The sequence below is a fragment of the Vespula vulgaris genome, chromosome 5 (assembly GCF_905475345.1).
Source record: "Vespula vulgaris chromosome 5, iyVesVulg1.1, whole genome shotgun sequence".
Lineage (NCBI taxonomy): Eukaryota > Metazoa > Arthropoda > Insecta > Hymenoptera > Vespidae > Vespula > Vespula vulgaris.
This window is the reverse complement of record NC_066590.1, coordinates 1,365,170-1,392,043: the sequence shown is the minus strand read 5'-3', so window position 1 is coordinate 1,392,043 and position 26,874 is coordinate 1,365,170. Positions and strand designations below refer to the sequence as shown.

General features: G+C 32.8%; 3 protein-coding genes across 16 annotated transcripts in view; 1 reads left to right on the top strand and 2 right to left on the bottom strand.

The window, feature by feature from the left end:
- The window catches only part of LOC127063957 (2-oxoglutarate dehydrogenase complex component E1), a 12,275-nt gene extending 9,260 nt beyond the window's left edge, over positions 1–3,015 (bottom strand). For 6 of the 8 annotated variants that reach the window (XM_050994337.1, XM_050994341.1, XM_050994336.1 and 3 more), the window contains exons 1-3: positions 2,896–3,015; positions 1,290–1,543; positions 986–1,195 (exon numbers count right to left, since the gene is read on the bottom strand). In XM_050994337.1, coding sequence (XP_050850294.1) covers positions 986–1,195; positions 1,290–1,538 — 459 coding nt within the window. In that variant the 5' untranslated portion in view covers positions 1,539–1,543; positions 2,896–3,015. Of the gene's footprint in view, positions 1–985; positions 1,196–1,289; positions 1,544–2,895 lie in introns of those variants that run through there. The other 2 variants (XM_050994343.1, XM_050994344.1) reach the window with 1 other exon arrangement.
- On the top strand, positions 2,046–12,149 carry LOC127063961 (uncharacterized). Of its 7 annotated transcripts, none has more exons than XM_050994354.1 (12): positions 2,046–2,301; positions 3,647–3,725; positions 3,846–4,145; positions 4,218–4,781; positions 4,862–5,153; positions 5,225–5,501; positions 5,563–5,874; positions 5,953–6,069; positions 6,126–6,247; positions 6,309–6,441; positions 6,587–6,872; positions 9,885–10,013. In XM_050994354.1, exons 2-11 carry the CDS (start codon positions 3,686–3,688, stop codon positions 6,860–6,862), a joined length of 2,433 nt encoding a protein of 810 aa, XP_050850311.1. In that variant the 5' UTR covers positions 2,046–2,301; positions 3,647–3,685; the 3' UTR covers positions 6,863–6,872; positions 9,885–10,013. The 7 variants fall into 7 exon arrangements, 5 of the variants coding, with proteins under 5 accessions (XP_050850311.1, XP_050850309.1, XP_050850312.1 ...); XM_050994352.1 differs by lacking the exon at positions 2,046–2,301 and adding an exon at positions 2,962–3,103; XM_050994355.1 differs by lacking the exon at positions 2,046–2,301 and adding an exon at positions 3,443–3,578.
- LOC127063959 (protein FAM13A) lies at positions 6,996–26,874 on the bottom strand. The gene is made up of 12 exons (XM_050994347.1): positions 26,728–26,874; positions 23,787–24,465; positions 23,505–23,678; positions 22,716–23,097; positions 22,370–22,613; positions 12,846–13,016; positions 12,523–12,664; positions 12,153–12,386; positions 11,858–12,058; positions 11,053–11,703; positions 10,676–10,923; positions 6,996–10,583 (listed from the first exon to the last, which is right to left on the bottom strand). The coding sequence occupies exons 3-12, from the start codon at positions 23,646–23,648 to the stop codon at positions 10,370–10,372; spliced, it is 2,631 nt and encodes an 876-aa protein (XP_050850304.1). The 5' UTR covers positions 23,649–23,678; positions 23,787–24,465; positions 26,728–26,874; the 3' UTR covers positions 6,996–10,369.

Sequence of the window (26,874 nt, the reverse complement as noted above, 5' to 3'; positions counted from 1 at the left end):
GAAGAAGGAAAAAAAAAGATTAATAAAAAAAATTATTTAAAAAATAGTAATTACTTATAAAATGCTGCTGCTTCTTCTCTTCCTCGTTGTCAAAAAGATATACAAGACATTTTATAATTATAGCAAGCAATTATTGAGCAGGAAAATTGTTCATATTAAATTATAGAAAGATATACTATTTAGAGTAAAAAAGATATCAAACTGCATGACATGCTTGAGGTAGAAGATGCAGTGAGCAGCCAGTGTAACCATATGATATGAGGCTACTGAACCATGATACAATCTTAAGACACTTCGTGTTTTTAAAAACACATATGATAATCCTGAATAGTAAAGATAGAAACTGATGCACAACCATCTAAACTTTGAACACTACATTCTAATTTGATATACTCCTTCTAAATTTAAAAAGAAATTTTAATTTTCTGCCACTTTTATATATACTCATATACAAGAATATTTTCTAATAAGGTTTTGTACTAGATGGTTAAGCATAATCCTCAATATAATTTTGCATGCATTTAGATATACACGATTTCCCCTAAACATGTAACACACATGTATGTGACATATATAGATAATACATGCTATGACATAATAAAAATGCTAATAAAAATTAAAGATGCAGACAATAAACTGAATAAGTTATACTATTATCAATGATACATTATATGTGATTTTAACATCTCAGGTTTAACATATACTTTATGGTTGTATTTAAGTATGGTGCAGTAAAAAAATATAATAATAGTGTTTTATAAAATCACTTATGTGAAATTAATAAAAATTGACATAACTTTCTATAGAATACTTTTTTTTTATCTCTTCAATAAATTTAATAAGAAAAGATAAAAGCAATTGAAGAGTTAAATATTCTAAATATTGCTTAATTATTCTTCTTAGTTGATATAACATTTAATAATAGACATGGTACAAAAACTAACCTGAATAAGATATTATCAAAATAATAAGCAAGATATCATACCTGGTATGAACGAATAATGGCTTGCACAGCTAAATGGTCATCTATAATTTTTTCATTAATGGGCATCTGACTAATTTGAGATCCACCACCAAGAGGCAATAATGCTCCAAGTGGTACCTGATTATGACTTGGAGCAAGAGATGGTGGAGCTTGGTATGCAAGACCTGGACCAGCTCCAGCAGTGCTACTGCGGAAAAAGGAATCCCATGACTGCAAAAACATAAATAAATAAATAATGTTAAATATATTTCACAAAAATTTATATATCCTATTGTTATGTTTTATACAATTAAAAAATACTGACCACGTGTACACTATGAGGATCCTGTAACCATGCATTATACATTTCTTCCACATATGAGCTGGTACTACCATTTAGGAAAGGTTCAGTAGCAACACGACTATTATATTTCCTAGTTGGTGCTATGATTATTCCTGGAGTTGTTCTGTTCAAAGAATGAGTACGTACTAACCACGAAGCAAACCTTTCTGGTCCACACACGCGTGGTGCCAGAGGCACCAAGGTGTTAAATACCGTCCTGGCCTTATACATTTTACCTAAAATTTAAATATGATTATAGAATAAATAATAATAATTATATATATTTTATACAATAATTTCCAGATAATAATAACAATAATAATAACAGTTATTGAATTGATGTAATTACAGGATTTTATTTAACAAATTGGCAACAATTCAAAATATATTCTGTAATACAGAAAAAGAAAAACAGAATATTCCATCAAGATTTAAAATTCTTAAAATCCCTAAAAAAGTCATCAATAGAATATCAATATTAATACTACGTATTAAGACCTTGATATTTGAACAGAAAACATGACATAGTGGATGTCTGGAAAAATGACATTATCATTGATGTAAACAATGACTAACGTAAATATCATAAATTAGTAGACATAATATTTTAGAGGTCAAAAGTTATTGATAAGTAATTTTTATATATTTATAAAGATAAATCAAAAAAAAAATTCTAAAGGCATGTAATTCTATATATATGTGAACACATACGCCTGTACGTATTTACACGCGCGCATGCACACGTTCCCAAGCAAATAACATCTTAATTTTAAAAGAAAACAAGTATATCTAAAGCTATATGACATAGAGGTTACGCTTCGATACACATGTGTAGTTCGCCGCAAGATATTACACAATACGAATCCATTGCTAGCGTCATAGTGACCTAATTATTACTAACCTCTAGAACATATGTAAAAAAAACCTCGATTAAAATAATTCAAACCATTTTTAAATGTTCTAGAACTTAAAGATATGCTACAAATCAATATATGTAAGTCTGAAACAAATTTTATCCGTCGACGTTCGTATATAAGAATACACAGTATATAGCGTAGTACATGTCAAAATCATGTGACACTAATTCTGATTACAGGTTAAATGTCCATTTCACAATCAGTGTATACGAATGTTGATATATTAATTTATATATCACAGAATAGTTATAGATATTACACCTACTCGTTATCTATATCTGATTCGTTATACAGATTGCATGAAGTGTATTTATATATACGTCTATTTAAATATATGAAATCTTCCGTTTTTTATCTGTTATATTTTTATAAAAAATTACGTATTTCCCGCTTAATTATCTTCCTGTCATAGCGAAATCAAATATACATGAGTTATCAGGAAAAATAAACTTTCTTATGAATTCAGGAAAGATCTGGTTTGTTAAGGATCAGGTGACTATTTTCGTCTGGTGTAACAATTTTACGTAATCGTATGAAATATTGTAAGTATTATAGGAAATTCAAAACGGCAAGTGCCGCTTTTTTAACGAATCCTTTGTATATGTTTTAACGAATCATTATTCAATTTTATAATCGTAATAATAATGAAATAATCAGAGAAAAAGGTTTACCTGATGTTACAGCAACAACGATGACAGACCGTCCACCATTTGCAACTCACAGGTACGCTGATCTACGTCTTCTTTAAAATACATTAAAGAAGTCGATTTTAGCGCACCTAACGGTCGAATATTGTATCAAGATGACAACGATAATTTGATTTGAAATTTTATGTATTTCGCGCCCTTTTTTTGCTACGTTTCAAATATTACAGTAACGGTAACTTCTTGTTCATTTTATTTTCATTTAAATATTTCGCTATTAATACTTTAACTTCATGAATTTTTGTTCTGGTTATTCATATTATTAATTTATATAAAATCTATAGTATAATTATGATATATTATACATAAAACAGTTAACTTCTGAGAAGTCTCTTAACGATGTTCCTCTGTTCATATGTTTCATTTATATTGATATAAATGCGCTTTTAATTTTTTGTAGTATTTTAAGATTACTTCTTTCTTTTTTTTTTATTAATATACTCTTCGGATAAATTTCAGGTACGTAATTTTTTATAATTATTCATTCTCAAACAAAAGAAAATGATTTTCAGAGACATATATTTTTCTATTCATAGTTATAAACGATGCAACCTGTATATCTCTTTCTAATTTTGAAACATTTTATAAAAATATTTATTTTGTTAGACATTTTCTACTTATTGACTTTTTCTTATACATGTATTCAAATGGTAAACCTCACGATATCTATTTAATATTTATTCAGTTTTTTCATATTGTAATAATTTGATATTTGCAGATGAATTTTTAAATTATATGTAAAAAATTATCAAATACAATGACAACTATAAAGAGTGGAGCTGACATGAGACGAACAGGTTTTATTTCTTCTCTCTTTCGTATTTAAACATACTTTGTTTTAGATATATGTTTTAGTTACTTTATAATGTATAAGTGTATGTATATATGTTTATTTATTTATTTATTTTTTAACTTAGAATTGGAACAGTGTTGTCGAAAATTAAAAGTAGCGGAAACAAAATGTGGGTCATTGAAGTCTAGAATAAATTATATGAAAATGTTTTGTCAAATTAAAACAGATACAACAAAAGCATCATCAGATACTTTCCAAACATTAATTAATAATTCCCAAGAAGATGATTTAATACCTGAACATTCTAAAGCAGATTGTAACATCAGTCTTTGTGATTCAAATATCAGTGTTTTAACAAATCAGAACTATTGTAATTTTATACAAGAAAACCATAATCCTGAAGAAAGAATTCAAGGAGATAAGGGTATAAATCAAATATAGTTTTTTATTAATCTTTATACTTTTTGCTTAATATTAATATGTATTAATACTGTAGAAATCGAAATGTGTGATTATAAAATATCAAAAGTAGAAGAAACTGAAAATTTTTATAAAGGTCTAGATTCTGTTTCTGTTTGCTCTACATTAAAACCAGCCATTCATGAAACAAGACAAAAACAAGCAAAGGATATTTCGGAAAATATGATTTGTGATGACAAAAAACAAGAGATAGAATATACAACACAGCAGAATATTTTTTCTTTCAAAGAACCGTATGAACGAATGGTAGTAAATAATCCAACCAAATGGACACCTCAAATTTCATCCTGTGAAAATCCTGATATTAATCCACAAGAATTCAGATTCAATGTTTCAGACAGTATAAAAAGTTCACGTATGTCCAAATGTAGAAATTCAGTGAAAGAAAATAAAGAGCCTATAATTTATGCTATAAATGTAGAAAACAAAAAATCTATTTGCAAAGATGATCAAACGGTTAATAATAATAAAATTAAGAAAAGACGAGGTAAATTACGAAATATTAATTCAAAAAGTACAATAGCTACTAAAGAAGTGAATATAACTACAAGGAAAGATGTTAGAAAACGTAAACAGAAAGGTGAAATATTTTTTGTACATTATTTTAAAGAAGTTTTTGTTCTTATGATAGATTTATTATTAATATAATTGATATCACAGATCATAAAACAAATCATCAATTATTCGAACAAAATATACCTTCTTCAAAACTTCAACGTAATTGGAGTGGGATAGTAGAACTTTATCACAATGCTGCAATGAAAAGTGATAGCATTTCTGCAATTTCTAGTAAACTTGAAATGAAAAAATTGAACAAACGATTTAATAATCCTCAATGTAATATGCATATAAAATTACCTCATACTTATGACCAATGTCAAAATTATCAGAACCATCAAACAGATCAACATCATGATAATAATAAGCTGCCTATCTCTGAAGAAGCCGCAGTGTAAGTTATCATAAAAAAAATTCAATCAATTTTAAATATGATAATCAAATAGTATTTTTTTTTTCATACAGTAGGGTGGATGATGAATATACTTATAAACAAAGTCAAAATGGAGAAAAAATAGCAATTCCTAATCATGAATGTAAATTATATCAACAACAAAACACAGTATTTGATTTAACATGTTATGTTCCAATGGCTAATCGTAATTATGAGATGCCAACTTTAGCTTCAAAGTTAAAAAGGACAAATCGATCATATTTTAACAGATTTAATTTTAGAAATATACCATTTGTTGTTGGCACTTCAATAACTCCAAGTCACAACTTAGGATTAAATATTCAACAAGTATATTTAATGCTCTATTAAATATTAAATTTATACTCAAACTTCTTTTATAATGTAACAGGTATTAAGTATTATGAAAACAAAGCAACCAAATATAACTGGTGTTACTCCATTACTTATACGTAAAGTTAGTAGAGGATTAGAACCTGTATCTACTCTTGTGAAACAAATGGTTGTCGAATCAGAAGATCTATCTATGGAAAATAATTGTCATGCTATTAGTGCAGTAGAGAACAAATGTTCATATTCTACTCAAACATCTTCAAAATTTATAAAACAATGTCCAACTATAAATCCTCTATTGAAGCCACGAATTATTACACAGAGTGAAACTAATTCTTTCATTACTCCTGATGATATACACAAACAACAAGTATATATAGTATTGTTCAGGATTTGAATGCATTACTAAATATTGTATTCGAATATTAAATGTTTTTGTATTGTGTAGAAAATTCAAGGAGACAAAGAATCAGTCAAGAGTTATTATCCTCCTATAAAAAATACAGGACTTATTCCCCAATGGAATCTCAAGGACTATTCTCACACAACAAATTCTATTTCAAAAGTAAATAACATAGATGTCTATAAATTAATTGATATCTCTAAGTATAAATATTGTAGGAAGAGCAGAATATAGTAGACTGTATTAAATTTAATGATAAGTCAAATATGCAATTATCTGAATCAAAAGGAATAAGAGAAGTCTTAATAAACCTTCATGATCAATTTGAAGCAATGAACATGTAAGTTTCTATACAAATATTGTATTCTTTCCAAAAATACTTACATGCATTTTATATACAGGGAATATGAAAATTTGCAAAAGAAAGCAGAAAAATCTGATGATCAATCATTAATAAATGAAATTGCTAAACTAGAAAAAGAATTAAATTCCAAAGAAGAAGAAATAAATGCATTAATTAGTCTTTACAAAGAGGTAAGATAACTTTGCATACAGTTATATAAGCATTGTTTTATAAATGTATCATTTTTTAAACATATATATCTATAATTTATGATTTCATGGTACTACAATTATGGATGGTCGAGTTTCAATATTATTTCTTACATAATTTGTACAGGTTATGACATTGAAGCAACAAATGAAAATACTACAACAAAGAAATAGTTTTGTATGCATTGCAACAAAGGTTCCTGCAATGAATAAAATGTATTCTTCTACTCCAATTAGTTTAAGTAAAACAAGCAAGAACTATACAAAAGATGCAATGCATACATTTAGTATGAAACGCCAAAATACTATAAGTACTCAGAGAGAAGCTTCAACTTCAATGAAACTTGCAGGTCTTTTAAGACAAATTCAAACGTTTCAAAAACAACTTAAGCTCACCTCCTAATAAATGGATCGTAAGTAATCAACATTTTATGATTCCGCATGCCCATATTTTTCTATGATGTACCATTTGTACCATTTCAAAGAAATACTATAGTAATCTGATCAGAGGAATCTGAGATAGTAAAGAATACATATTTATAGCAGATCATACTCTTTTTATTAATTTTTTTTATGCTACCTTGTGTAATATGTGATATCTGTCTATATGCAGGTATTGATTGTATTCATGCACAACTGCCTGTTTTCATGTACATAATGTATATGTATATATACATAATTCAATGTGTATAAATGTCGTTGATAATTGGTGATCTTTGCTAGACAGATTAACTGTTTTGCATTTATATTTTGATGCGAAAGAACTTGCTCATATACATTTATGTAAAGTGACAAAAGTACTATATTAGTACTTCTATGATATTTTCTATTGTTTGCTATGTTTTGTCACATAAATCTAAATGCTAGATATGTAATTACAAATCATGTTTACATTAGAAAGAACCAGCATCCTTTTTCAACTATCTTATTAATTATCTTTTTCATGAAAAAATCAAGTTGTTCACATATTTGTGTTCTTTTCGCAAAGATTTTTCTTTTCCATAGACATAAAATTTCAATGTAATAATGCCAGTGACTATTGTACTTTTTCAAGTCACTACACAAAATCACTTGATTCTTCTTTATGCATAAATATATATATATATATATATACACACACACACATATATATATGCATATATATATATATATATATATATATATATATATATATATATCTTCTACGAGCTATAAAATGTATCTTACGTAACGGTAATATAAAATGTCTTACAACTACAATATTATATATATATATATTTTTTTTTTTTACATTATAACGAATACAAGTCGTGTACATTCTTAAGAAACAGAATATTTTCGTGGCATCAAATAGAAAATAAATTTCTGGATGTAGAGTAGATATCGTTCGGAAATACAAGCGATATATAAAAATTACAAAAAGCACGGAAAGTATTATTTAATGAAAAACATACTGTTATCTAAGAAGATATTAATTTCTCCGAAGAAGTAATATTTTTTTTTATGATATATATAAATAAGTATGTTCATTTTAATTAATCTCCATGTTGAAATCTGATACCAATTCTTTTTCTTAAAAAAATACAATCCTATCATTAATGGCTTTGATATTATAATCAATTTAACAAATTGATAATCTCAACCACATCCTGTAGAGTTTCCAAAACACGTTTCCATAATTTTCCAAAAAGTAATTACGAACAAATGTATCCTTTTCGCACACACTCTCTCCTACCTCTCAACACAAGTTTATCTCACATCATATCACAGACAAAAATGCTTTGGTCTCAAAAATTGTTTTTTTTTTCTTCTTTTTACTTTTTCGCAATTACGACAAAAAATTCGTATGTGATGCCCGCTTGTCTTTCCGCGAGTATAATCATAATATATATATATATTTTTAAGTAAGCTCTTAACTTTTGCTCGACAAAAGTCATTTTATATGAAAAAAATGAAATCATAAAAATGGTATAGTTTAAAAGAAATAAATAAAAAAAGAGACAAAAAACATATATAAAGTTTATCTTTAAAAAATTTGCATACACACTTTCGTATAAAAGCAGCAAAAATGGAAAGAAAAATATATATATGCATATATATACACACACACATATATATATACACATATATGTATATAAAAAGCACAAATATAATATTGTTGCCATTACATTATAAATGAAATTCTTCTTTTCTTGAAGTTCTTATCGATTGTAATACACACTCGAGATTATCGAAAGACGTGTATCCTTGCAACACATTCACTCTTTGTTAAAGACAGCGTTAAATCTAAGACAAGCATTTCTTTCATTTTCTTAACATATTTTAAACTCAAACTAGAAAGAGAGCACCCTTAATCAAAGGTCTTTGAAAAAATTTAATCAAGTAAAATTTTAAGGCCGTTTCTTTACCATTTGTTTTTACCTTTTACATGTAAAATCATCAGCCTTGAAATTATACTTGTAAAATGTAAAATGTAATGTAAAAATCATAGAGTTCATAGTGTGAAGAGCATGTTTAATACATTACAAGATTGTAACATTTTATAGTACTCTAGAATTACAACACGTGATATCTCTTAAAAGTTCTTTATATTACAAGTAATCACATACAGAATCGTTCTTTATTCTCAATAATAAGTTTTTGCAGTTGTAGAAAGCAACTAGCAATTATTTCTTCTTTAAGATATAAGTACAAAGAGTGCACACTTTATTCAACTTTTTAACATGTGTTAGCAATAATCAATTAAATTAAAATACATATTCATCATTTTTATTAAACAGAAAAGAGAGAAAAAATCATTCTTTATTATGAATTATTATGAATATCTACACAAATCTACGTATTTAAAAAATGCATTGAAATGATTACTTTTTAATAAAAATAAATGTTTTTAACTACTTTTATACAAAGTTTATATGTTAAATAATAATTAATGAAATATTTCATATTTTTCTCAAAACGTAATTCTTTTCAATTGATAATCAATTAATAGTCAATATACATATTAACTTGTGATTACTTGTGCATCAAACCCTGTAATCAAACAGTGGTTATTTTTTATAGCATATCATCAGCATGTGTATAACAATATTGTAGGCATTGCCTTTTCCTTATATTATTCTTGCATTCCCAAAATAGTACCTAAAGCTTAAATACAAATAAATAGATTATGATAAAAAGTATGTATGTATTAATAATATTATCATGATAGTGAAAGTACAAACATCTAACTTTTATATGAAGTAAAAGAAAATACTATCACTGGTGATTCTTTTAAAAACTCATATAATGATAAATGATATTTACTATAGACACACATTTCATAAAAACTTTACATAGGCCACTGATACAATTATATCCAAAAAATTTATTCACCATCTTTGTTCTTACTTTCTTTTTTTTTTATCTGTTGACAATATATTTATTTTATATATATACTATTACAGAACATATTCTCTTGGGGATTCTCAGACAAAAGTATTATCCAGAAAACGAATCAATAATTTGTATTACAATACTACAAAATAAAGAATAACCTTATAAAGGAAACAGTGACTTAACAAATTTGACTGATAATTATAAGCCTACAAGAGAGCAAAAACAAAGAGGTACTTAAAAATATTTATTAGAACGCACAGACTTGTGAAAGTTAATAGGACTCCCTAGTTTTATAAGATGTATTCCTTTATCTTTATTTTCTCATAAAAGCATTTTGATTTGTATATATTTAGACATACATACATGCTATTCTGTTGGTTTAATGGGATGCTTTTTCTAATAATCTTTTGCAGGCCTTCAATTTCAATCTTATTTAGGTATCGATATTATCAATTGAATTCTGTTATCAAATACAGCAAGTAATTCGTCTGTCATTTTACGTGCTTCGATTGTTACATACCATATCTGTCTGATTTTAAAATTTATTATCGAATCAAGCATTCTTTGCCAAAAGAGCATCGATCAGTCTAAGTCTTGCCTTTGCTTGTTTGTAAGATTCATAAACAGTCGTGACTTGTGGGCCACGATCTTCTCTTTGCATACGACGTCCTGCACGAGCTTCAAATTGTGCCTCTAATTCCTTCAAAGCTCTACGAAGACGCTTTTTTTCTTCTCTAGTGATCCTTTGTTGAACCAATAATTCTTCTCTGAGAATTCAACAAAAAAAATTTATTACTATCATATAAATATTGTTACACAGATCAATTTATTACTATTATATAAAAATATGGAATATTACTGTGGCATTGCATGAAGACTTTCTCCAGCGCTACGACTCCCTTCGCTACTGCTGTGTTGACTATCGCTATCAGTTGGAAGTTGGTCTACTGTATCAATACAATCTAATATGCCTCTATGAGACATATCTGGTTCACTGGCTCTTCTTTCTGCATCCGTGGAATTGGTAGGCAAAGTAGATGAAGTAAAATCCATTGCTTCGTGTTCTAATATGGTAGCTAGCTCCGAAATACTATCTTTATTCTTACTCTGTAAAATAAATGAAAGAATATAATGATATATAAAAACGTTATTAAAGTTTAACTCTATATATGTGTATATATATATATATATATATATATATATATATATATATATATGTTAATAATTAGAGCTTACCGCGCCTGCTCTAATAAGCAATCTCTTCAAAGTCCTGTATCTATCATATAATGGTCGCACGATACATCTGTCATCTTTGGAAACTGGCCTACCAAAAGTATTTTCAATATGAAGCAATGCCTTTTGTACCGCTGTTTTTTCATCAAATAATTGTTCATACGTCAATTCTTCCATATTATCTGGTCGATTGTATTTCAGTCGTTTTTCGCTAAGTTTCTTTTCGACTTCTTTCACCATTTCTTCCATCGACGTAGTTCTTGATTTTTCTTGACTGTTATTATTATTAGTTGGACTGCCGACAGTATTTAATTTATTATTAGCGTTAGCTATCAGCGCACCGATGGGATCCTCTTTTAACATCTTATGTTCTTTCCTTAGTTTATTTAATTCTGTACATAATCTTTTAATATCGCGGTTACTCATTTTGTCCGAATGACTTGGACGATAACCAAAATTCTCTTCAAATTCGTCTTCGTATTTTTTAATTTTTTTCTTCAAACCATTTATATGTTTCGTTAAATTTTTCAGGCCTATCTCTGAAATATTTGGTGCACTTTGTTGTGTATCATTTTCCGAATAGAATCTTCTCGGCACCAATAGAGAATTTCTAGGTGACAGCATCGCTTCTACTCTGGCATCAGAAACTTCTTCCTATGATGTAAATATATACATATACATACATACATACATATATATATATATATATATATATATATATATATATAAATATAGACTTATGTTAAATCATTAAACGACAATGACATTATTATATATCCAATATCATATGTTTTCTAGAACTACGTACGTTGCCTTGCCGATGTTGAAAACCCCAATTTGTCAGACTGGGATTATTTCCATCTTCATGATCAACTGTTGGCGGTCGAGCTGGTGACGGAGATCTACTAGGTCCACTGCTTAACATTTCAAGAAAACTTTGTGCTGGTGATCCATTATGATCATTTGGACTTGGAGATACGGTATAAATATTCTCGTGTTCTTCATTTTCCTGTCAAATTAAATAATGTTCTTGTAGAGGAATATTAAATAATTGGATAATACTTATGGTATATATGAAATAGAAGACTGTTTAGCAAATATACCTTGCTTGAGCTTTGATCACTATCCGGTACTCTGTGAATTCTTCTTCTGCGAGCCTGTCTTCTTCCTCTGGGAGTAATACTTCTGCTAAATCGTTCACTGTTCCTCAAACGTTCTGCATCGCATTCAAATCTTTCAGTTGCCAACACTGCTTCACACGGCGATGGTACCGGGGATGGTTTTTTAGACACAGGCGATACATTTGTTCTTTCGTGCAGAGGCAGACCCCCGCATCTCTAAAGAGACATATACAACATGTATACATACACATACATCATCGATAATACATATGACAAATTTATTATCCTTATAAGTAAGTTTTTTTCATTATTATTTTGTGCGTTATCTGTTTAATTTATTTATTAATCTTACCACTCCATGACCCATGTCTTGTCCAAGTTGAGACAATATGTGCAAATGTTGTTCGCTATTGAAATCTTCGTGACTACTAACGCGTCTTATCGTATCCGCTGTATCGTTAGAAGTATCAAGAACACGTTCTTCGCTACTACTTCTGAAAATACATAACATCGAAGTTACATCAACTTGAACGTAACCGGTTTAGCATTGAATAGAAAGAAGAGGATATACATAAATATTATAAATGCCTAGTTTCGAAGAAGAATAATGCATATTTTTGAATATCTATACTTCAAAAGTATAAACTATTTCGTCACTCCGAATCGAATGCATACCTTATCAATTTCCGTTCTTGACAACAGGATTCTCGACGTTCCTTACGTTTACGCGGTTTCAATGCGCAAAGCAACGATGTACCCTCGGATTCCTTACGCTCGTCTTTCGTATCTTTGCAAATTGTGCAATCTTCTGTCGGAAGTATACCGTTTACTGTGTTCTCACGAATGCTGTAACACAGAAAAATAATATTAACAAATTAGTCCTTTCACTAAAAAAATTCATTTTTTATATATATGTTTTAAACTCATCAAATATTTCGTATCAGCGTTTATTTTTTTTATTGTGTTACTTAACAACAACAAAATAAAAAGAGTCATATTTTGACCAAGACAAGAATTATCCAAGTACAGTTATAATAACCCGTAATTTTGTAACATCGTCATTGCATTTTTGATGGCTTATTTAGATTTATGTGTGTGTACATCGTGTGTGTGTATATATATATATACATATACATGCATTATCTAAATCGTCGAGTCATACGTATATATATCGTACACATTGTGTGTGGTATATATATATATATGCATGTATAATTGTTGAGTTATCGCATATTTGTTGCTATTTTGTAATTTAACTTCTTACATACATATATGCGAAAGTAATCACGTTTCAAAATGAATATCTTTGTATACATAATTGATATCTAAAATAATTCTCTTTTTTTAAAAGAGAAATTTAAAGTAAAAATTTTTCTTTTCTTAAAGGATGATTCTACCGGATTTTGCGTTTAAACGTGGAGGTGTAGTGAATGAAATGCAAGAGTAGTAAATGCTCTTGCTGTGAGTCATTCGACCGCTGATAATACTTTGTCGTTTGTACCATAATCATGCGGAAATAAGAATAACAGTATTGACACAGTTCTATTTTTTTTTATCGTTTTTATCTGTTTTTTAATTTGTTAACGTTGCACATATATATCCATTGAATAAGAAAATGCGTAGAAAAGTCATATAAACTTTGAAAGAAAAACTATTCAATACAACCTTTTTTATAAAGGTTAAATTATTATTATATTATCTTAGAAAAAGAAAGAGAGAGAGAGGAAGAGAGAGAGAGAGATTTTTTTTAAGATAACTGCACTACACTTTTTTTGCTTAATGAATAATAGTATAATAGATTATGTATAAAAAGAAAAGAGAAAAAGAAAAAAATATATAGAGAGGACAAGGATCTAGGTTCTTGGATTAACAAGGAAAGAGGTGATTAAAGATGAAAAGCGCGATTCGCTAAGCGCAAAATTTATTCACGAAGGAACCGATGAATCTATCACGCTCATTGATCTAACAAGTCGGCGCGGCCAGGCAACTGTGATAATTCAATTAATCCTGATAAACGAGAACGTGCTTATACGCTACCATCTTGTACCACGATCCTACTGTGTGTGAGTTAATATCGATTAATAATAATAATAATAATAATAATAATAATAATAATAATAATAATAATAATAACAACAATATCAACTACAATAACAGTAATAATAATAATAACAATAACAATAATAATAATAATAATAATAATAATAATAATAATAATAATAATAATAATAATAAAAAGAAAAAAAAACCATTGAAATGATGTCACGATGCTTCGCGAGACTATCGAACCGAAGAAAATTCAATTTATCGTTATAAACATATTAAAATGATACAATCGATTATATATTAAGACTTTTCAAGAACTTTTCGACAGTTTAATCGACTAAGGACAAAAATATGCAAATTCATTTTATTTCATTGTTAGAACATTTCATTCATTTTGATTTATATTATTGAATTTTTTTGTGCAGGTAGAAAATGGATCGGATCGACGAAGAAGAAGAGACAAATTTGAAATATGAAAAAAAGAAAATTATTCTACGATATAGAACAAGAACAACGATTGTGTTAAAAAGGGAGGATTCAATGTAAAATAGAAGAAAAAATTAAATGCATAAACGACAGTAGTAAATGACAACAACGATGATCAGTCACGGTGTATAGAGAGAAAACCATCATCGATCGGTCTCGGTCGCTTTCCATCGAATTCCAATGATCTTTTCTAAGACACAATTCTCGTAGAAATAATTTCTTCTCTCATCGGATAATCAAATATACAGTGCCTTACCCTGTGGTGTTTCTCTCTCTCTCTCTTTCTCTTTCCTTCACGTGAACCATATTTCATGTGAACATATTTCTATAATTATTTTGTTTTCATAATTCTTTTTCTTTCTCAAACCAACACGAACTTTCGTGTAAAATCTCGCGTGAGACGAAAGGGTTCACTCGAAGATCCTATAAATATCCTTTCGTCCTTACCAAAGAACTCCAACATGGAAGCTTCAAAAGGGAATAATGATACGCGAACGTTGTTATTACGTCGAAGAAGAAGGATATATATTTTTTTTTATAGACAATAGAATCGAAAAAAAGAAGAAAAGGAGAGGGAAGAGAACTAGAGACAAGATTTTTCTTTTGTTCTTTCTTTCTTTCTTTCTCTTTTCCTTTCCTTTTTCGAGGAAGAGATATGATAATAAAGAGATATGATCATAAAGATAATCAGAATGAGGAAGAAGAAAAAAGAAAAGAAAAAGAAGACACAGTTTTTGCGAGAAGCCGGCTTTCGGTTCTCAATGGCTTTTATACTGGAAATGTGCAACTCACGGTTCGCGAATCCCTTGCTTCCGTAGCGGACACTCATGTAATCACGAAGACCAACTTTCTTTTCCAATGGCGGAGTACCGGCGTGAAGACGACGAGTCTCTCGGCAATTCGATGAAACATTTATGATCGCCCTTTACGTACGGTTATACACTTATACGTAGTATATGAAAATGGGGAAATGAGAGAGAGAGAGAGGGAAGGGAGAGAGAGAGAGAGAGAGAGAGAGAGAGAGAGAGAGAGAGAGAGGGAGAAAGAGGGAAGGAGAAAGAGAAAAAGAAAGACAGAAAGAGAAAGAGAAAGACAAGAAGTATGTAATACGACGCGAGCACGGTACTTACGAACGACTTAATTTCAACTTAATCTCTTAGCGACGTATAAGCAAACATAGAGAGGAAGATATATATATATATATAGGAAGAGATATATACGCGTAATCTAGTAAAATTCACTTTAACGTAAAATTGAAATATATAAATCTCGACTTTGCTTGATAATATCGATCTGTTTTGCACAATTTTTCGAACGGAAATTCTTTGACTCGTTCGTACGTTCGTATTTATTTGTGTACGTGTGCGTGCGCGCGCGCGCGCACTAATGTTCACTAGCTTAACTCTTTCTTGTCCACAAAGTTTGAAACCACTAAAATGTTTTACCGAACACTACTACCGAACGCTCGAACTCTCGTCGAAAAGGCATAAAACGGACTGCGCCGGTTGCCGGTCGAGCCGCTCTCTATATCCGTTCGCGCTTGCGAGCCTCGATAGTTGCGCGCGTGTACGTGTTAAAAGTAATACATGTCTCTTTCTATATACGTACACAAGGCATAGTAGTAATCATGCGCGTGTGTAGGAGCTGCCTGCACGTGATAGAGGGACGTATCTACTCTGCACATGAGTGTCCTTTCTCTTTTTGTCTCTCTCTCTCTCTCTCTTTCTCTCTTTCTCTGTGTCTTTCTCTCTTTTCTTTGCAAACATCGGCCGCGAACTCGCGTCAAAAAGGCAAATGCCAGAAAGGGACTACGTGTCGTTCTCCGCGACGTTCGCACATTTTACCCGCACGTACTTTCGACATTGTCAACGTTCTTCTTCTTCTTCTTCTTCTTTTTCTCCCCCTTCTTTTTCTATTTCTTCTATTTCTTCTTTCTCCAACGAATACGTTAAACATGTATATTGCGTTGTGAATACAAAAAGGAAAGAGTGAGCGAAAGAGAGAGAAAGAGAAAGAAAGAAGAGACTAAGGTTGCGTTTCTTCAAAGTGCATCTATCATTTATCGTATTTTCCCTTTTGTCGTCTTTGATCTTTTTCTTATATTTAAATAACTTTTCGAAAGATAGTTATATAGACGTATGAAAATACTTGAAAAAGCTCGTTTTACCTGACAAACCAATTCTGTTCGTTCATGATCTTGCCAGCGAATTTTCGAAGAAAACGAATTTTGTAACCTTGGCGCTAGATGATCCTTACAAAGTTACGAAGGGTTATAGTATATTACGAAGAGAAAAAAATCTGTTACTTGTTTGTGTATCAGTTGACACAAGCCGCGCATGCGTGCCTCTTTCCTATGCCACACCGAGAGAAACACAAACAACTAAGAAACCGGTTCGAAGTTCGCTCTTATATCGTCACGAACTTCACCACCGAAAGAATGCAAGTTCCAACGTTATATAGGTGTACTATGTTCCTATCGAAGAATATAATAGTTCTGTGATCGAGAATCTCATATCCTTCCTGTAAAACTTTTGTGTTATCATCCGTCAGAAGGGAAGAAACGTGCCTCGATTATATTCTCGAACGTTCGTTAAATCGATACGAGTCCTCCGAGTAATCATTTTTACGATGGAAAGAACCCATGACCATGGTCAATCTTCTATATTCATGCGATCCACATGTACATGTGTTCCGCGTAATTAACGTGAGACCAATTATCGGATAAGTAAAATGTCTGCGTCAATGAATTTACACGTGAATAGTTTCTTAATTATTAAGTGACACGTTATGCCACACTATTTGCAATTGTGCACTCACATAATCGAATTTAATATAGATCTTAGAGCATATCTTACGTATACAAATATTTATATACGCGGACACAAACACACTCGCACACACACATAATATAATCCAAAAAGCGTTCAAAAACTCGATTACGTTTCTCTGTTTCACGATCGCGCCCATTTGGCAAGAGCTTTGACGTCAATCGCTCTATTTTTGGTTCGTCTTCCACATACATTTAACATCCCATCATCATTAAATCGTAGACGATTGAATGCGTACCACAGAGAGACAGACACGTACTAGCTCAGAGAAATTCTCGATGGTAAATGTTTCGTAGCTATTTTTCTTTATCGAATTTATTCGACATGACCGAGAGGATATGTAAACATTTTCGTAAGCACGCTTTATTGAAATTATTGGAATTTACCTTGAATCCGTAATTAAAAATTTTTAATTGAAAACGAATCGAAAAGAAATGAGAAACGTTATCGAACTACTACTAGAGCAGCTACTTGAGTTATAGTCGATAGTAAGCGTGTTACTGGTTAGGAATCGACACCGTACGTGTAATACGAATCGTTCGCGCGAGTTATTCTATCGGCTGTCACATTATTATAAGAGCGCAACGGAATTAGTGTGCGCATCACGTGCACACTTTGAAACGCAAGTAGTACGGTTACTTGGAGAAAATGAGAGAGGAAATCGAAATTCCGATGGCGTTTGGAAAAGAACGGAAGCATGTACATCGATCATCTTTTTTCAATATGTCAAGAGAGGAAAAAAAAGAGAAAGACAGAGAAAGAGAGAGGGAGAGAGAGAGAGAGAGAGAGAGAGAGAGAGAGAGAGAGAAACGTAAACGAGCCAAGCCTTTTTTTGGTGAAGTAAAAAATACCTAACATATCGTGGTACTTTCCACTAGGAAATCATACGACGTATGGTCCAGGTAACAACTCGTGGAGCCTATTTTCGTTACCAGACACGCGTCTCACGCAAACCGGCTTTTTCCAAATGGATCCTCTTACGAACATGAGGAATATGTATACGGCACGAACACATCCGAAGCGTTTCCTGGTATTGGCGCTTAGGTCTGTTAAAGATCAGCGAAGCCTATTAGGAAACGTTGCGTCATCTCTGGATCAGTGCCTTGCAAGGGGAAGACGACGACGCCCAGTAAACAAAATGATGCATGCATGCAGCCTATGCTGCAATGATTCATATTGTCTCTTTAGAAATGATTCAGCCCAAAAAAGATAAAGATTATGAGAATACTTAGGAGATAAAAGAAAGAAAGAAAAAATAATACGATAATTTTAAAGAATACTTCTTTTATCTCTTGTTTTCTTTTTTTTTTCTTTTTTCTTCTCATCGTACGGATCGGAATTTTCCGACGGGCGGTATAATAAGAGATATGGAGATAGTTATTTTTTTCTCTGTTTCTCTCTCTCTCTCTCTCTCTCTTTTTTTTTATCAAGAAACGTCGCTTCAGGGTGAACGAGAGCAGAGAGATATTTTGCCGAATGGACTTCAAGGTCGTCGAGAGCACGCGTGTGTACCATTGTGATTCATGCGCGTTTAACCTCGGACGTGAAAAAGAGAATGTTCTGAGAAGCTTATCGATGAAAGATAACGAATATTTAGCTTGTAGTTTTAATGCAATGACAAATAATGCATTGTGATTCATACTGTAGTATTTTTCTATGGACTCCCTGGAGAATTTGACTGTATCGTTTTGTTCTCGGCGCCATGCCATGCCGCGCCGCGTCGTAACGTTACAAAACACGATCGATATTGCATAATCGAATGCACAGTCATCAAATTAAATCAAGAGGTCAAAGTCGAGGAATCAGAACTATCGATGGAATACACGATACACTTTTATAGTCAATAACCATTGATAATATTTTACGAAAAGAAAAACTTTAGTGAAACTTCGAATTTGAGTACCCTAAAAAAGCAAGGAAGGCTCGAAAAAGAATACAGCGTCCTGGTCTTTTGCCAGATTTGTATTAACGGCCTACGAAATTCCCTCTCTCTCTCTCTCTCTCTTCGCCTGTCTGTCTCATTCGCTTTCGCTCTCTCTTTCCCTCTCGTCTCGGTGCTAAACCAAGGAACTGCGCAGTTTCTCTTGCAAAGTCAAAATAATTTTCACAAAAATATCTTACGCGACGTTACCTTCCCGATCGTCCTCCGCAAAATAACTCGACCGAAGTCTTAAAAGTCAAGGATTTTACTTTCCGTAAAAAACGTAAGATAATCAAATGGAGATAATAAAAAATCGTAATATATATGTGTATTATATAAATGATTTGTACAGTTTGAAAGGTTTTAACCGAAAAAGGTTTTAACAGAGATATTAAATCGCTCAACTAATCAAATTTACGATTTCTAGCCTCGAGTGTTAATGTATATCGACCTTTCTCTAAATTTAAAGGTTTCCCAAACCTTGAGCTTTTAACGTCACAAGTATATTAAAGTTACATATCACAGAGATATTATTTTTCTTCAATTTCTATCATATCCTCGAGGATGACTAATCTCTTGACACGGTGATTACTGATTATTAGAATTATTATTAGCTCGTAATAACGATCACATGACTTTGATTCCCAAACGATAAAATTCAATTGTCATCACCGTTTCGTAATTTGGTTCGATGTGTGTGTACGTGTGTGTCTGTTTCTTCTCTAATGCGTCACGAATCAATCTAACGAGACTTCTCTCTTTCTATCTTTATATTCCCAGTTGTATTCAGAAAATTCATTTTAAAGCTACAAGAGAGAGGGAGGTAGAGAAAATAGTTTCGCAATTTTCCATTACGACTTCGTTTCGCATGATAAATGCAGACGAAACGTAATCGATTCTATTACTGTCTACTACCAGAGAGCCTTAAGAAGGTATCAGGAATCAGAGAGATCATGTGATGCATAATATATATGTATCGAAGTTCGCGCGGAAAATCATAATGAATCGGGCAACGACAACGTAATCGTATCTACCGGTCAAATCGTTTCGACCATGAAATCATGGTCGACCAATACAGCGCGACCTTATAAAGCCTTCGACCGATGAAAAAACGAAAAGAAAAATGGAAAAAGAAAAATGAAAAAAAGAAAAAAGAAGAAAAACACAACTTTGCAATGACTTTTTCAATGTCATCATTTCTTTTGCGAAATACTCGTATAGAGGACGCAGAAAATGTCTACCAAGCAACAACATTTTTACTGGACTAGGAAATAAAGTAATAGATCTGTATTCTAATTTTTTGGCTATAGAAGAGAATTCGAATAATATCGTCACATACTTGCGATGCCATTCACTAGTTCGTGTCTCACAAGATTTCTTTCCTTTGGTATTCGCGGATCGATCGAAAAGAGCGTTCACGATGCTGTTGTTGGTTTCATCGACCTCATACGGATAAGAAACACGAGTAGCGAAGGCGCCGTGCCAGTGGTGGAAACGAGGTGACAGAGTCTCTAAAGAATCGATTCTACGAGTAACGTTATAGTTACACTATAATTCGTATTGTATATCTACTACAATCGCGTATTACTTTGTGTATGTGTGTTTGTGTGTGTGTGCGCGCGCACGCACGCATGCATACATGCATGCGTGTGCGAGTGAGTGTTTTGCAATAGAATGATAATAATATTCGTAGACTCGGTCGAACTCGTTAGCACTTGAAGTTACCATCCAATTGGTAATCTAATACGTTGACCGAGCGACGCAGGAAAACGAAAAGCAGACGAAAGCAAAACTCAATCACGAAAGCCATCGTGATCGAGCACGATAAGATATATGCGATGATTCACGTGTAAAGACACGATCTGCGCAAGCCAAAATTCATGCTATTACGTTAGACTTGTATTATTATGCATTAGAGAACAGGAAATAGAACTACTCTCTCGGCATTATTCCCAACGCATTCCATACAAAATAGTCGTAACGATCGATTTTGGTATACATCGTTAGAACGTAAGTATTTTATCGATATCATTCGACGTTTTTATCATACAACGTACCTTATTATAATAACTCTTATTAAAGAGTTGGTTTAACCTCATACGATTTATTTCTTATCTTTCACTCGTCTTGTTAAAGAAAAATTATTCAGATAACTTTCACTGTATCAAGAAATGAATATTCTCGGATATGTTCACTCTATTAAATCGTTATATTTGATAAAAAATGAAACGTGCGTGAACGATAGAATCGAATAGAGATTATAATTATCTATTAACGATAGATCTTTCGTATAAATAAATTTCGATCAACTAATAATATCGATTCGCATGTTCAAGCGATCGATATGACAATCACGTAAGAAGCAAAAATCGAAGGAGTCACGCGTCAATGGACCGAACCGGCAATCATCCATGCGAACATAAACGAGCAAAGAGTAAAAGGAAACACGTTAATACCCTCGAATATTATACTTGAACGAATGCTAAACGGTTTCAACAAGGACAAGGATCGATTTGATGTAACGGTCACGTTTTCTCGGACATTGTGGCAAATCGTTTAAAAGTTAAAAGTAAAAGATTGGATCGAATCACGGAAGGTTAAAATGTATTTTCTATTGACATCTCACTTCCGCCTACGCGTTGTATTAAAAAAAATATTCTACTTTTAACCCCAAAACAATTGATTTTCCTCGAACGTCTCATTTTTAAATTTATTTTAAGCAATCTGTAATATATATTAAACGATCGATCGATATTCTATTATGTTTCAGTCTTCCATTATATTTCCTTGTGTTTCGGAAAGAAATAGAGATGGAATTACGTAAAGAAAATATTTGCAGATAAAATGGTGAAGCTTGTATCGACAACCTATACGTTTTCAAGCAGACCCCACAGAAAGATAAATTTGCAGAAACTTACCAATCAGGAAAGAGTACGTGTGCTTCGGCAAGGATGTCTCGTAGAAGTGTGGTCGCAGGTGGGACGTGAGGTAAAATAACAGGAGCGAATACACCGCACACGCCAGCGCTTCGTCCGTGTCTTGCTTCGTATCTGCTTAAATAAATCGCCAAGTAACCAAGTAAGCGATAATGAGAGGACGGGAGGGTTGATAGGAGTTCCTTCGTCGATTTAATCCAGGATTCGTGATTATTTGAGTAATCATCTGTAAAAGCAGAGATAAAAGCGTACGGATAAAAAGATCCAATTAGAGGGAAGTCTTAGAAGAATCATTTAAAACGTTCGAAGAAGTAACGACGATACTAACTGTTGTGAAGGTTCAACAAGCTTGCGACCAAAGTGGACGGTACAACGGGTTGCGGCAATTCTTTCAGGTACTGTCGAAGAAGGGTGGCCGCTGTGGATGGACAAGCTGCAGATTCCAAATCGGCGTCGCCTCTTCTCTCGAAGGTAGTCCTCAATCTTTCAGCGAGTCTGGGACTACCACCCGATAGACGAAATACCGCAGCACTTTGGAAACCGTGAGCCTCGATATAGCTGCAGAGCCGATGGACCACGTAGGGTACACCCGTTTCCTGATAAGACTCTATCAAGTCGAGCCGAGCACCGAACACTCTCGTGGACCCTCTGCCTCGGCCAAGGAACGACCCTGCGAGGACTCGCTTCACTCTGGCGAGGCGGGACTCGTCCTGAGAGACGACCAGCTTGGTTAAATTCTCGTCCGACGTAGTGTACGGTCAACGATCGACGATGGATGCGCAACGTCACTATTCGCATATGACATTTCAAAGTTCCTACATTCAAAAATCCATCGGATCAGTGCATCTCGAACTTGCTATCCATCATCTCGACTATACCCCAAAAGTTTTAACAGGGGTTCGGGTTTATCCCCGAATAATGAAACGCTAATGAGTAAGAAAAAAAGTTTACGCGACCTCGACACGCTTCGCATTCCTATCTTCTCTCTGTTTTTTCTTTTCTTTTTCTCTTTTCTGTCTTTTTTCCACTATAGCTTCCTCCTCACGATCGAATAATTAACAAATAATAAGGAATAATGAGGAATAAAGAGAGAGAAAGAGTAAAAGAGACGTTTCACCTTGTCGTGAGACTGTCGCGAACGCGTTGGACTTGCCGATCCATAATGAGATTGGTGATGCTGATGCTGATTGTGGTGATGATGGTGGTGGTGGTGGTGGTGATGATGGTGGTGATGTTGTTGTTCTTGCTGAGGACGTCTCATCCCACTTCTACACCGCGACCCACTGCCGCACTAATAGAATCAAAAGAATGTATTTCAATAGGTGTTATTTTCAATAAACGTACACAAAGATTAAATATGGCAAAAATATAAAAGTGAATCAATGAGAAAAGATCTTACAATACAATCTCTTGCGATTCTCCACAGCTTGGAATATGCCGTATTCAATATGATAGTTGGTCGAAAGCCGTCTTCTCTTCTTTTGGTTTAGTCGTTTACTCACTAGACGTTCCGTTTTGACGTAAGAAAAATTGATTCGTCTTTAACAAAGTACATAAGTATATAAGATGAAAAAACGATTAGATTAAAGAACGATGCTCGCGTGATTGGAAGAATTTAGGAGAACCGTAAAATACTGTTGTATTTTCGGAAAAAAATTCTTTCGGTCCGAGGAATTTTGGTTTTATCCTCGACGCGTACGTAACAATCAAGCGTCTTTCTTTTTTTCGTATTTTCTTTTCTTTTTTTTGAGGGGGAAATTTTCGTTTTCGTTGGTTTTTCAAATTTTTAAAAAATTTTTCTTTTTATTTCGACATCAACGAAGATAAGCAAGACGGTAACAAGAGTTCGTATGACTCGATTAGCTCTGAGTTCATGTCCCTATCACGGCACATCGCATTTAGAGCCCTTTCTCTTAGGCGAAGGGCACTGCCTATGGCTGCTTCAAGAAATGAGTCGACACCAGCCGTAGCGTAAGCATCGAGGGTCGGCGGCGCAGAGGATGAGTTTTAGGTCACCACTCCGCCCCTCGCCCTGACATGGTCCAGCCTCTTTCTTGAACCTTTACTACGCTTCCACCCTGAAAGAGAACAAGATTTACAAGAATTAATTTTCATCGTCGTATACGAGATGAGGATTCGATCGTCGATCGATATTACATATGTATTTATCATATCTATGTTTTTCTAACCTAGAACTTAATATTTGTTAAATCTTTTTAAACTATCGTGTGCTTTCTGTCCACGATTTCTATCAATGTAACATTACCGACAATGAAATATTTACATAATATAACGTTAGAAAAACGTTTTGTCTGATAAAAGATAATCCAAGCGTACCCATTATTACCTTGTACATTTTGTAAACACTATATTGAAACTCTACCCTCTATATATACCTCTTTAAACTCTGTCAACGTGCACCGACTATGGCATAATATTGTTTCGTTCGAAAGAAGCATTCTTGAGTTACATAAATCTCATTTATTCGTTATCGCTTTATTGTAGTCATAAATAGAGTTCTCGAATATGCGCACATTCCTATGTAAATTTTTCTTAAACGACTGATCGTATATTCATATTTATTCTTTGACTATGAACCTCTCGCACCTTTGTTTGTATGCGTACGTGCGTGTGTCTCTAAGTGTTAAATTTGGAAATCACGGCAACTATACGAGGATAACAGCGATGCGCTTCCTACGTATAACATCTCAAAATAGATCCTCCGCGTTGCATTCAATGTTATTTTGGGAAAAGTTCGATCGTTAGCCTCGGATAGAGTTTACGTGCGTCAACCCATGCTTATTAGGATTAGGACAATGCGTGGAAAAATATATATATTCTGTTTTTCTGTTTCCTACAAAGAAAAATTTTGGTTTTAATTATGTTTGAAAGAGAAGAGAGAGAAGAAAAAGAAGAAGAAGACGAAATGATTGTAGCAAAAAATAATAAGTATTTCAACGAACGAGTTTCATAGATCAAAAGCTGACTTCGTAAAACGTTGAACGTTTTTAAAACGTAAACATACAACGTTTGAAGATAGAAATAGATATTTCAGTAATTTAGATGAGAGAAAACGGATGTCTAAGAGGGGGTGAACATTTGGAGTCTGACGATATCAACCCTCTCTCGAACAGTCGTCGCTGCCACCTAGCAACAAGCGCGCACGTTGCAAGCTGTTCGAGAAGTTTCTCGGGGATGCAGAGCAAATTGTAGAGGAATTCGTCGAACGTCAACAATGATCGACGGTGGCGACTATGACGACTTTTTGTATATCAAAAGAAAAATGCACTTTCTACCAGTTTGAAACCTCGTGGTATCCATATGTAAAATGAAAAAAAGAAGTATTTGACAGAGAGGGAGAGGAAGAGAAAGAAAGAAGGAGAGGGAGAGGGACAGAGAGAGAGAGACAGAGAGAGAGAGAGAGAGAGAGAGAGAGAGAAGACAAGATACACGTTTCATCTAAGCAAATTCATGCTTTTTTGAGAAAAATATTTAAATGGATGAACGTACCTTTCCTTGGATACATTATATAGATATATATGTATACACACACATGCAGACGCACACATTTGATTTATCAAATGAAATCTAGGCAACAACGGGGGTAGTCGTAGGAAGGAAGGTGGGGATAAGGTTAGAATTTCGTTCGCATGTTCGTTCGAAGTAAATCGTTGGTGTGTTCGATCCGTAGTTGCAAAATTGACAAGTATGTAACTAAGTAGATATATCGAAGAACACTGACCCGATGCAACGATCGTGAGAGGAGGATCTATAGGTGTGCATCGAGTGGAAACATAATCGCGCGTAGTACCGGCAACGAAGAGAGAATGGACGATCGATAATTTCCCGCGTAGAAGGCACGACGAAAAGGGAATAATAGGATTGTCGTACGATGCGGAGAAGTTGAGGGAAAACGTTGATATAATTATGGGTTTAGATTAAAACGAAAAATTAATTTGAAAGGATATATACATTGAAAGAAATGTAGATTTCAAAAAATGGTGACTTTTTGTCTGGAAACACGAACGTGGAACACGTCGTAACGATGTATCGTGAGAAAGGTGCAAGACAATTCTCCACAATTGGAAAAAAATATCACTAGGGCTCGCCTATTGACGGAGTCACAAAAAAGTCCGAAGTTTTTCTTTCGATTTCTTTCACTGTTCTTCGATATCTGATATGTATCACGTAAAGACGAAAAGACACGATCGATATGAAAGAGAAAGATGAGGAAATGGAGGAAAGAACAAGAAGAAGGAGAATGAAGAAAAAAAGAAAAAGAAGAAGAAGAAGAAGAAGAAAAGATAAGAAAAGAAAAGTAGGATGCGATTTAATTGTACCTGAATAAAGCGACGACAACCATGACGAGTTTAACTATGACGAGAGCAGAAAAAAGAATACGTATCGTCCCGAACCGCCACGGAAGTGACACTGTCGGATTTCTCCGCTACGAACCACCGTTTTCCCCTCCATTCTCCTTCCCCTTC